Source organism: Eucyclogobius newberryi, unplaced genomic scaffold, assembly GCF_026437365.1.
Source record: "Eucyclogobius newberryi isolate DKJ021-1_F unplaced genomic scaffold, fEucNew1.0.hap1 SCAF_16, whole genome shotgun sequence".
Lineage (NCBI taxonomy): Eukaryota > Metazoa > Chordata > Actinopteri > Gobiiformes > Gobiidae > Eucyclogobius > Eucyclogobius newberryi.
In genome coordinates, this window is record NW_027315790.1 from 20,487,676 (window position 1) to 20,499,539 (window position 11,864).

Sequence of the window (11,864 nt, forward strand, 5' to 3'; positions counted from 1 at the left end):
ACGGACGATAATTGGTTCCAGTTTTGCTCTTATTAGTTGAGGCAAAGTTGTGTGACTATTTTAATCGCGTTCGAAGTCGTTCTCGTTGTCGTTCTCGTGTTGTACAGTGAGCACGCTTGCTGCAGCTGGCAGGCCGACGGCTCGTCAGGATTCTAGCGCGAGGAGTGACGCGGTTTCCAGTGACCGTTAACAACAGTCGCCGCAAAGTTTATTTTCTCTTCCAGACAAACAAAAAAACAAACCCCGCGCGTAGTTTCTAGCGTTTGCAATCGGACAAAATGAATCCCAGCGCTCCCAGCTACCCCATGGCGTCGCTCTACGTCGGCGACCTGCACTCGGATGTGACCGAGGCTATGCTGTACGAGAAATTCAGCCCAGCCGGAGCGATCCTCTCTATCCGGGTTTGCAGGGACATGATCACCCGCCGGTCCCTCGGATACGCCTATGTCAACTTCCAACAGCCAGCGGACGGTAAGACGGGTCGAAAAAGTGTATTTATTGTCGACATTATACAGTTTGAACCGCTTCCCTGTGACTGCTCGCGTTACACGTGACTGCGGCCGACATGTTGTAGAAGGGAACCTCTCCCCCCCCCCCAGTTTGTACCTCCCATCAGCAGTGGCGTAGCTGTTAATTTGGCAAGTTTAACCCCAGCTGCCCTGCCCTCCACAATAATGCTGTGGCGAAATGCTAACCAACTGACCAACAAGCCCAAAGAACAAAACTTCATATATATTTCTGACTATTTCTATAAACTTAAGTTGTTTTTTTAAATGGATTCCTGTTATTTATGCTTTTCCCTAATGTTTCTGTTGACTACTGATAAACAGGACTACTACTGGGCGTGTATTGGGTGTACGTTTTTGTTTCACAGATTACAAATGACTTTACACTTTTAAGTCGTGCATGTTTTTAACACTGCGAAATAGGAAGTAGGTGTTTTGTTCAGTTCCCATCTCTCTCAGATCCTTGGGCACGTTGTTAATATCCACAAGCATTCTTTTCAGGCACTCTTTAGAACGTCTTCTTTTTTGAATTTGAGAGTCAAATGTGTGCAGACGCCTCATGCCCATCCAATCAGAGCGTGGCTTTCAGCTGTTTTTTACCCAAGTTCCACCTTTTGGCTTGGTGGTCCTATGCGTATTTCCCCCAAATTAAGTTGGTCACAAAAGTAATGATCAGTGTTATTTTTTTCCCCCTCTCTTCTTGATATAACCAAATATCAAAGTGACAAATGCAAGTGTTTACTCACACCTCCTTATCATTTTGTTCATTCTTCTACAGCCGAGCGTGCGCTGGACACGATGAACTTTGACGTAATCAAGGGGCGTCCGGTGCGCATTATGTGGTCCCAGCGTGACCCGTCGTTGAGAAAAAGTGGTGTAGGAAACATCTTCATTAAGAATCTTGACAAATCCATCGACAACAAGGCGCTGTACGACACGTTCTCTGCTTTTGGCAACATCTTGTCGTGCAAGGTACAACTTTAGTACATTTTTAAAATTGTAATTCCAAACTTCTAACTTGCATGTTGTCTGTAGGCATCAGTTTCCTCCCTAAAGGTTTTCAGTGTGATCATTGGTTTAATGGTTGAATCTAACGACGCATGATGTTTTTTCAAGGTGGTTTGTGATGAAAACGGCTCCAAGGGCTATGGCTTTGTGCATTTTGAGACTCATGAGGCAGCCGAGCGCGCCATTGAGAAAATGAACGGCATGCTGCTCAATGACCGCAAAGTGTAAGCGTGTGTTTTTAATCCTGTGCTCTGAACTATTAACTGCACACAAATGCTAATGAACTCTGATTTCTAATTACAGATTTGTGGGCCGTTTCAAATCTCGCAAAGAGCGTGAGGCTGAAATGGGAGCACGGGCCAGAGAGTTTACAAATGTTTATGTTAAAAACTTTGGTGATGACATAGATGATGAGAAGCTGAGGGAGCTTTTCAGTCAATTTGGTAAATCAATGAATGATTAACATATAGTGGATTTACTTACTGTTTTGATGCTTATTATTTAATGTGTTTGGCCTACAGGAAATGCCCTCAGTATCCGTGTGATGACTGATGCTACAGGGAAATCTCGTGGATTTGGATTTGTCAGCTTTGAGAGGCATGAGGATGCACAGAAGGTGCTTGTGTGCTGGTTCTTGACGTTAACTTACTGTTGGCCAGGCCTATCTTAATTTTAAGTGCGACAGAAAATATCACAATAAACTGACTCGATAACCTGAACACTATAGTGAACAGTATGGTTTAAATAATGTGCTGCCATTTAAATTAAAAACTCCCAATGAAATAAGTTTGAGTTTCACCAGCAGGTGGCAGGAATTTTTGTGGGATCACCTTTAGCGGAGTGTCGCAAACAAAAACTAAGACAACCCTGGTCCTTATGTATGGAAAACCATACTCTACAACTCCGTTATTGCCCGTGCCATTTCTTTTATGGCGTGGTGTGCTAGGGTTGTGGAGTGACGGTAGCGGACATCAACAGACTTAACAAGCTGGTCAGAAAGGCTGGATCTAGAGCATGTAGGAGAGGTAGCTGACGGGATTCTGAAGAAACTGCTCAGTATTTGGAATAACGTGTCTCGCCCCTGCATGACACCCTGCCCTCCTACAGGCTCACATTTAGCAGGAGACTGACTGCCCCAGAGCAGCACACTGCGTCCACCGGAAACAGTTGAACTCTTATCCATTTAGCTAGGACGGGCTGTGATTAGTGGTGCATTTACACGGACAGGCTGAGGTCATCTGATGTGGTGTGTGTGTATATGCATTAGCACTTTATTTTCAAAATATTTTTAAACAATTTATTTTAAGTATTTAATGACTTCTCCGGTACAAGAATTTCCTTCAGGATTAAGTGATATCATCTTAGTAGTTATTGTCCACACGAAGTCAGTAAACTTATTCCATTTCTGATTTATATTTGAAGCTCAAATTTAAAATGTATTGACTAAAATTGGACAAAATATTCTTATCATTCATCACAAGATGAGCAATTGGCAATTATCTTGGCCTATTGTTTGCTTCATAGTGGATGTGTTTCTTCACAGGCTGTGGATGAGATGAACGGAAAAGAGTTCCAGGGCAGACCGATATATGTAGGCCGAGCTCAGAAGAAGATGGAGCGACAAACTGAACTCAGGCGTCGCTTTGAGCAAATGAAACAAGACAGAATGACAAGATACCAGGTGGGCTGTCGGTGGATTACATTTTGTCATGATATCGCAAATCTGCAGCTTTGTCAAATTCAGTGCACCCTTGTAGTAGAATGCACTGGCCAAAATGGCTGCAACAGTAACTGTAGTTCATGGGCCTCGAATACTCTTCAGTGGAATTTGGGGATAAACATGTCCTTCAGACAGCTCATTTGTTTAACTTGTAAATTTGGCTGAAAACATTTTTGTAATGACTTTGATTAAAAGGATTGGTTACTTTTCAGGGTGTTAACTTGTATGTGAAGAACCTTGACGATGGCATCGATGATGAGCGGCTGCGAAAGGAGTTCTCTCCATTTGGCACAATCACCAGTGCAAAGGTATTGTTACTCAGCCATGCTCCTTCTGTTAACATGTACAATGCAAAGTACTGAATAGATTTGTTGTGGTTCTTATTCAGGTCATGTTGGAAGGTGGGCGTAGCAAAGGCTTTGGCTTTGTGTGCTTCTCCTCACCAGAGGAAGCCACTAAAGCAGTGACTGAAATGAATGGGCGCATCGTGGCCACGAAGCCACTGTATGTGGCCCTGGCCCAGAGGAAAGAGGAGCGACAGGCCCACCTGACCAACCAGTACATGCAGCGTATGGCCAGTGTGCGCGCTGTTCCAAACCCAGTCATCAATCCCTATCAGCCAGCGCCGCCCTCCGGGTACTTCATGGCAGCCATACCCCAGGCCCAAAACCGTGCTGCTTACTACCCTGCCGCAGGGCAGATGGCACAGTTGCGCCCCGGGCCACGCTGGGCCACCCAGAACGTCAGGCCACCACGTGAGTGTCTGACTATTTGTGGGAAAATGCCTGTGTCATGTCTAACACACTGCTTTTCCCCATAGACTTCCAGAGTGTGCCCACTGGAGTGCGGGCGTCGCCTCCTCGCCCTCAATCCTTTGGCGCCATGCGTCCCACCGCCCAAATGCCTCGTATGATTTCCGCTCAGAGAGTCGGTCAGTCACCTGAGACACTCATGCTTCAACTTTCCTTATTTTTTTTGTTTTTTTCATAGTAAAAGATTTCTGATTTCTGTCTGTAGCCACTCAGCCCATGGCCCCTCGTCCAGCCTCAGTGGCTCCCACCGCTGCTCCTGTGCGCGGCGTCCCTCAATACAAGTACTCTGCAGCAGTCCGTAACCCCCAGCAGCACATGGCTCCAGCCCAGGTTGGCATGCCACAGGTACCCACCGCTGCTTCACACCTCGGCCACAAATGGGTCATTTTCAGTGGCTTAAGTTTTATTTCTTTCTGTTCAGGCGGCAGTCCATGTGCAGGGCCAGGAGCCATTGACCGCCTCCATGTTGGCCGCTGCCCCGCCCCAAGAGCAGAAACAGATGTTGGGTAATTAATGGAAATATGCTCACTATTTAAAGGCGTTATGGACGATTTTTCGGCGATTTGAGAACTCGGGTGGAAGTAACCCCCCCCCCCTGTGCGGACTGATAACACACACGTGTGTTACGCATCGCACCTCGTCGCTCCGTAGATTTCCGTCTCTTCAGAGATAGCTCGAACGGTCTTGCTCCGTCCTAATTTTGTCCAGTACACTGAGGGAACTATATTATGATAGATCAATGCGCTTAGACACGCGGAAACGTGCTGCTCTCGTGGGGACGAGCCGGACGCGGCAGTAGGTGAGTTCTATGATACGTGGCAGGACTAATCGCAGTCCACGCCACGAGGAAATGACTCAGATTTTGGCCCAAAAATCGTCAATTACGCCTATTTAAGATATTGCACTCTAATAGAGTATGTTTCATGATTTCTGAATGATCATGTTTTTGGCAGGAGAGCGCCTGTTCCCCATGATCCAGAACATGCACCCGAGCCTGGCAGGAAAAATAACAGGAATGCTGCTGGAAATTGACAACTCTGAGCTCTTGCACATGCTCGAATCGCCAGAGTCTCTGCGCTCAAAGGTCAATGCCACAGCACAATATGCAACAAAAAATTTCTATATTTAATTTTGTAGATGACTGTGCACTAAATACTACATTGAAATTGAACACCTCGTCCCTTTTTGTTTGGACAGGTGGATGAGGCAGTTGCTGTGCTCCAAGCTCATCAGGCCAAAGAAGCTGTTCAGAAGACTGTGACCAACACCGCTGTGGCTGCAAATGTATAGACCCAAGGTGAGAAGACCTCATACTGCTCCAAAACTACAACAACTTCAATGATCGAGTTCTAATCAAAATGTTGTAACATTGCAGGAGTGAAGAACCTTGAGATCAACAAGAAGGAAAAAAAAACATTGGAAAAAGTAACAGTAGAAACAAAGTAAAATGTAAAATAATTACTTAAAAATGTAAACAAGCGTCCGACCAGATCCAAAATAGTCTGGTTTGCATTTAAAATCAAAACTTACAAAAAAATTGAAAATTTTCCAAATAGGTTATATTCAAACGTTTTAGAGGATACATCTGTTATTATAATACAGTATTTAACATTCCTTTATTATTTTATCCATTTTAAATTTTTGAACGTTTAGGCTGTGAGATTAAAACAGCCAGTTACTCTTACTGTGAATTTACATTTTGCTTGCATCATTAAAACATAACATAATAAAGACGTTTGTCATTAAATTGTGTTTAAATTTTTTTTGGTCGAAATTAAATTTCATCAAAATGACTCATTTACTGGTAGATCTAAAAAAAAAAAATTGCCACCCAATAGCTCTGGGTTTGTTATGATTTGGAAATGCTGGGTCATGGTTCCTTTTGCAACTTGAAACCATTTAGAAAATTTTAACTCTTTTCACGAAGTGACTTATCTTAAAAGTCAAGATTGAACTTTAAAGTTTAACTTGGTTTGTGAAATGGGACCATTTTGAAGATTTTTAAGAACCCAGGTCTGAAGTAAACTCCGATCAGAGTTTATTCATTTGGAGTTTAGCTGAGGACAAAAAACATGATTACTGAAGCCCAAAAAAGGAGGATTCCACATGGCAACTTTAAACCAGTTGATGCGGCCATCTTAGAGGAACAAGAAGTGACACTGGATGGGCAATACAAAAAAATGTTGTGTAGGTTGAACTTTAATTAGTGGTACACTTTTTTTTTTTTGCACCTATTTTTCAGAAACTGAACAAAAGACTCATTTCTCATTCACAAATCTGCCTTACTCAGAAATTCATAAATGATCCAGCCCGTCTCACAGGTGTACATATCAAGATGCTAATGAGCTGTGCCTTAGGCTGGCTACAATAATATCAATAGCTCAGTAAAACTAAGATTTGTGAATGAGAGAAATGAGTCTTGTGTTTAGAAAGTTTAATATCTGAGTATAGCTCATGGAAGAAAAAAGTTGCTTTTGTGTTCAGTGTAGAATAATGAATACATTTACTATGTATTCATAGAAACCTTTTATTCAGAACCCGTGTATACATTTTCCTTGTAGGTGAAATTGAGCTCATTTCAGATTTGGCATTAGGAAATTATGAATCTTGTGCACACACAAGCATAGAAATGAACATGCGTGAATATCTTGTGCTTCAGATTTTATTTTGCTTTTTTCTCAGATGGTTCATACAGATGTTAAATGGCACTGAAGCTCACTGGGACATGCTTTTGGGACATGCTTTAGTTAGTAAGAGTCTTGGCCTTCTCCGTCAGCGTCTGTGCAAAGGCCTCAATCTCTCTCTGGAAGTTGTCCAGGATGGGCTGCAGCTGGGCCTGCAGGGGCTTCACCTGCTCCTCCACAGTGGACAGGACGGTCTTCAGATGCTCCTCCATCTGAGGGGCAAGGGCCTCCAGCTGGGTCTTGGAGCCCTCCAGCATCGTCCTGTGGAGGTGGGAGAGAAACACATTTGAATTGTTGATCCCAATATCAACATTTATCCAGCCTCTCCACACTGAACATTAATGGTCAACTAGCCGCTTCTAATCATCTAAATACAGTCTCAGACACTTTAATCAATTGTTTCTCTTGTATCTTATCATGATCTGTTTCGTCCTGTTCTCCAGTTCACAGAAATCAGAACAAATTAAACATTGCAAAGGTTTTTGTGTGACATGAATAATTGCCTGCAGTTTGCTGGAATGTTGTGTTTGGACTTTTTACTTACTGGGCCTGGTTTGCCAGATCGTTCTGCTGGAAGAGCTTGTTCATCTCTGCAATCATCTTGTTCTTTGCATCCTCCATGTACTGTGTGAGCTTGGCCAGGTCCTGAGAGGCATCCTGAGCCAGGCTCCCTGAACACGTTTTCAGAACTTCAAATTAACTACATTTTCAAAAGAGACTTGATTTTAGAGTTTTGTTTCAAAAGGTGTTGCGTACCTTGAGCCAGAGCGGACACAAACAGAGCGGCGATGATGGCGTACTTCATGGTGACTGAGTGGACCTAGTTCAGAACACAAAAATAATTGATTTGTTTCAAAAGTTCAATAAAAAAAAAAAGGTTGCACAATAAAGATGTCACTTCTGGGAAAGTTTATTTGCTGTGAGGCCACAAATAATTGTGTAAAATATTTTAAACTAAAAGAATTGCAATCACATTGACAGTGACCATTAGCAACGATCAGCCCTGAATCTAAATATTAATTTGGTTACTTATTTTGAATAGTTTTTTTATGGTAAAAGTAATTTGAGAGATAAAAAAAAGCTTCCAATCCCTCTTAATAACTAGTCTATAGTTTTCAACTTTTTAAAAAATTCTAATAAGACAAATTAAGCAAAAGTAGTTTATATTTAAGACATGATTTTTCTCTATTGTCCATAGTTTTCCTTTTGGCTTCACACAAATCCTTACACACGATTAGAGTTTACTCACCTGTGCAGCAGGACAATGTAGACCGGATGGTGCCTTCTTGATGCCCCTTTAGCTCTTTATATACCTCTGTTGCCTTCTGGAGAGACACTGCCTTCTGATTGGACGAGATGACAGGACCAGCAGCGTGTGATTGGGTGCTTGTTGGAAGTGCATATCACATGGTTGACCCTTGCTGCCCTGAGTGCCACCTAAACACCCTCTGACAAAGTCCAAGAGTCACATCAGCGCTGACGCTCATCTGTGGGCGACACATCTTATCAATACGATTAAAAACAAATCAACAGCTCTGAGCAGGGCTGTGGAGGTCACTGCGGGATAACAGCATCACAGATAAGATACAATATGAATACAAAACCAGATTGTAAAGGTATTTTAACTGTTAAAATGATTTGAGTTATTTTACGGTAGAGAGAAAGGGCTGGGGGCTGTGTCCTGGGACTTTGATTCTCTAGTTTTGTCCAGTGGTTCTCAATCTGGGGGTCGTGAAAAGATTTCCAAGGGCCCCCAGATGATGAGAGAAAACATTTAAATGTATACAGTAGACTTAAACCAGGCTTGACGCCCTTCAAATGCAGTGGTGGTAATTGCAGATCCTTATTTGTTGGCTTATCAAATAAAATCAGACATGAGGCTGCGAAGGCCAACAATTGTTATTTTGGGGCTCGTGACTGAAAAAGTTTGTATGTTTTACCATGCATGTCAAATCCTAGGTCAGAACACAAAAGTGGGTCCAATACAAGGAAAAGTAGCTCCATTTATACTTTTATACAATTTATTTATCCTTCAAAAATAATATAAAATACAGCCAGCTCCTTCAAAAGATAAGATGCAAATTGTATATTTCTTATCTTAGCCGGTTCAGTTTAGTCTTTGAAATATGTTAAGAAATAATAATTGTAAAATATTAATAGAATAGAAGGACATATTTTATTATAATGGTTTATAATTGGAGAAATGAAATTAGTTTATATTTCCAAAACAAAAGCAAAGATTTGCCAACTCAAAGCCTAAAATCAAAGCCAAAACATTGCACCCACAACCTTTCGGAAACAAATCTTCTTTGTTGTGAGTCTGAAACTGCACATCTGCACAAGTCATTTGATTGAGCATCACGAGGCTTTAAATGGGACCAAAGATGACAAATACTGCTCCACCAAAGTACTTTAGACTTAGAGATTTATTTTTTAGAGCTGTAGTGGTCTTAAATATTAGGGGCAAAGGTGACTATAGCCTTTTTTCTGAGATGCATTAGAGAGGAGACTCAGCCCATTGTTAAAAAGAATAATGAGTTGGCTCAGCACAACTAGACTATAATATAAATGGCAAAATGCAGATGTTTGGACCTGTTTTTTGGTTAAAATCTCCGTCATTACAGTGTCTATCCACATGAAACAAAGTTCAATGGTGAAATTAAATATTTTTTTTCACAACGGATTCATATGGCAAGTCAGTGCGTGTACATCAAGTCCGCTAAATATAATAAACAAGTAGTTCAGTTGTAATAGTGACAGTATGTGCTACCACAAGTAATGAGTCATTTTGCACTTAGCCATGTGGATGTAACTCTTATACCTTTGCTTCACACCCGACTGCTCCTTTTGTTATCTGTGGATCTTTATGGCAGCTGTAAAGTCATTAATGAGCCTCATTTCCCCCCAATAAGAACACAATTTGACTGAGCAATTGGTTTTGTGAAGTTGATAACATTTCAGGAAAGCTTCATTTGCATTGAGGGTGTAAAGAAACGGTTTGGTTTGCGTAAGCTTTTCCTACACTGATGAGCACAGTGTCATTGGTTGAGAAATGTTTGTCAAGAGAGCCTCACACCGCAGTCTCAGAGTCAGACAATGCGATTTGATCAGAACCAGATGTGGGAATGCGGGCCTTGCTTTAAGTTGAAGGTTTTGTCTCTGTTTGCCTAGTGTATTTCGGGGGCCTTTGAGTCTGTTTGTATGTTTACTCCAAACAACAAGCACTCGATCTGAAGCTGCCTTTGTGAAAGAATGTCAAGAATTCAAGGATCTAGTGAATTACAGTGGAGGAGCAGTAACTGAAAAACACAGCCCACGTTTTGTTTGGCCGAGTCGAGACGATTCTAAACCAAACTTCTTTTTGACAATAGCTATAACGGTAGGCCACAGCAGTCAATAAAGATGAACATATAGATTTAAGTTTAAACTCGGTAAAGCAACAGTAACATTAGTAACGTTGGTAGCAGTGATAACGGTGATAACAGAAGCTGCATTGAAGTTAATATTTCGTTGAGAGGGAGGTGATGCCACTTTACAATAATTACACCTTAATGTTCCTCAATAAAGCATGAACATAGTGCATTGTGGGTGAAGAATGATTTAGGCTGAGCACCTACTTCATTATTTAAGGGGTTAAAGCTGGGGAACCCTAATGTCAATTCTGTTTTCACCCCAGAAAGTGTCTTGTAGGGCATATATTATATTAGACCTCCACATGCTGCCTTATTCTCATTTAACATTATCTTTTCAAACTTGTAAGAAAGAGCTGAAAAAGCTGCTCTAAATCTGTGCAAGTGCTGAAAATAATAATAATGATTGTTTAGATTTAAATACCTACTTACTTATTTAATTGTTGGAAAATGACTCCAGCTTAAAAGTTAGAAGTTAATGTACTGATTATACATAAATCATTCTTAAAAAACAAATTCCTCATTATTAAGTCTTTGTTAAAGCTAATCAAATTGTTGTGAGTTACTTGATACAGTGTGTGCTTATAGTTATGAAAAGTAGTCCTGTTCCTTAAAACTTAAATTATCAGTCTTATTATATCTACGGTACACTCTCTTCAGAAAAACAATGTGATGTATTTAGGTCAGTGTATTCCTAAAGCCACACAGTATTTGAAGTACTTTCTACTGTTGATACACAGTTGCTCAAATATTGATCCTCCCACATGTAAATAATAAGGACTGGGCAATGAATCAAAATTGAATCGAGAGGGGTCTGATCAGGTCTTTTTAAACGAGAAGTCTCATGTGGTTTGGGGAAATAATTATTGTGTTATTAGTATGTTCAGAAAGGCAAAACTGAGAGACATTTGTAGGCATATTTGTTTTAAATAACAACAATAACAACAAAAGATTTAGCTTCATCAATATGAAGACATTTTGTTTTGTTTGTCCAAAAATGCCCTATTAAAAATGAGCTTCTAATCACAAGCTCTACAGAATCTTGATGTCATCTGAAACTCAGAAGCTCAGTTCCTTTTATTGACTGTTTCTTTGTATCTATTCAGTGATTTGTTGTCTGTTTTTCCGGTCTTCAGGTTCACAGAAACTATAAACATTCCTAGAACAGTAAGTTATAGATAAGCATTCGACAATCAATGAAGTATGAAGCCAAGTATTTTACCAACTTGTACTCTGGGTCAGTGTATTCCTATAAAACATCATTTGGAGCACAATGAGGAGGGATGTGGACTTAGTTTGAGCTTGTTCTTGTTTAGGCCTGATCTAGTCTAGGTTTTGTTTTGGGTTTTCCTGGTTTAGTCCCAACTTTGGGTTAAACGGGCAAGTGTGAACGCATCCTTAGTTTTCAAATAACCAGCCGTTCACTAGATTTATTTAAAACACCCAGACACAAGCACAGAGCTTTAAGTGAACAGCAGCCCACACTGTTATTGTGGTTATTACAGTGAGTAATGGATTGAAAGTACGCCCCCCAGTGAAGCCAGATCAAATTACACATGTCTGATGACCACATGTGTCTGTACTCTGTACCAAGAATTTCAATAACAAGGTATAGTATAGAACCTACTGCTAATACTCGCATATGCTCTACTTCTCCAAACTACTTCTAAAGACGAAAGTGCTGAAGATTGGAACATTAAGAAAATAAAAACACACATATTACA

General features: G+C 40.9%; 2 protein-coding genes and 1 non-coding gene across 3 annotated transcripts in view; 2 read left to right on the top strand and 1 right to left on the bottom strand.

The window, feature by feature from the left end:
* Positions 1-11,864, bottom strand: part of LOC140361946 (probable 2-ketogluconate reductase) — a 111,935-nt gene that overhangs the window by 82,287 nt on the left and 17,784 nt on the right. The gene's annotated exons all lie outside the window — the stretch shown is intronic.
* LOC140361943 (polyadenylate-binding protein 1A-like) lies at positions 230-5,789 on the top strand. The gene is made up of 14 exons (XM_072447857.1): positions 230-471; positions 1,285-1,478; positions 1,623-1,738; positions 1,818-1,957; positions 2,036-2,130; positions 3,058-3,195; positions 3,447-3,542; positions 3,623-3,989; positions 4,055-4,165; positions 4,252-4,391; positions 4,468-4,552; positions 5,000-5,130; positions 5,244-5,343; positions 5,422-5,789. Exons 1-13 carry the CDS (start codon positions 279-281, stop codon positions 5,334-5,336), a joined length of 1,899 nt encoding a protein of 632 aa, XP_072303958.1. The 5' UTR covers positions 230-278; the 3' UTR covers positions 5,337-5,343; positions 5,422-5,789.
* On the top strand, positions 3,239-3,371 carry LOC140362342 (small nucleolar RNA SNORA5). The gene has a single exon (XR_011927072.1). It is a non-coding gene; the product is annotated as a small nucleolar RNA SNORA5 (small nucleolar RNA).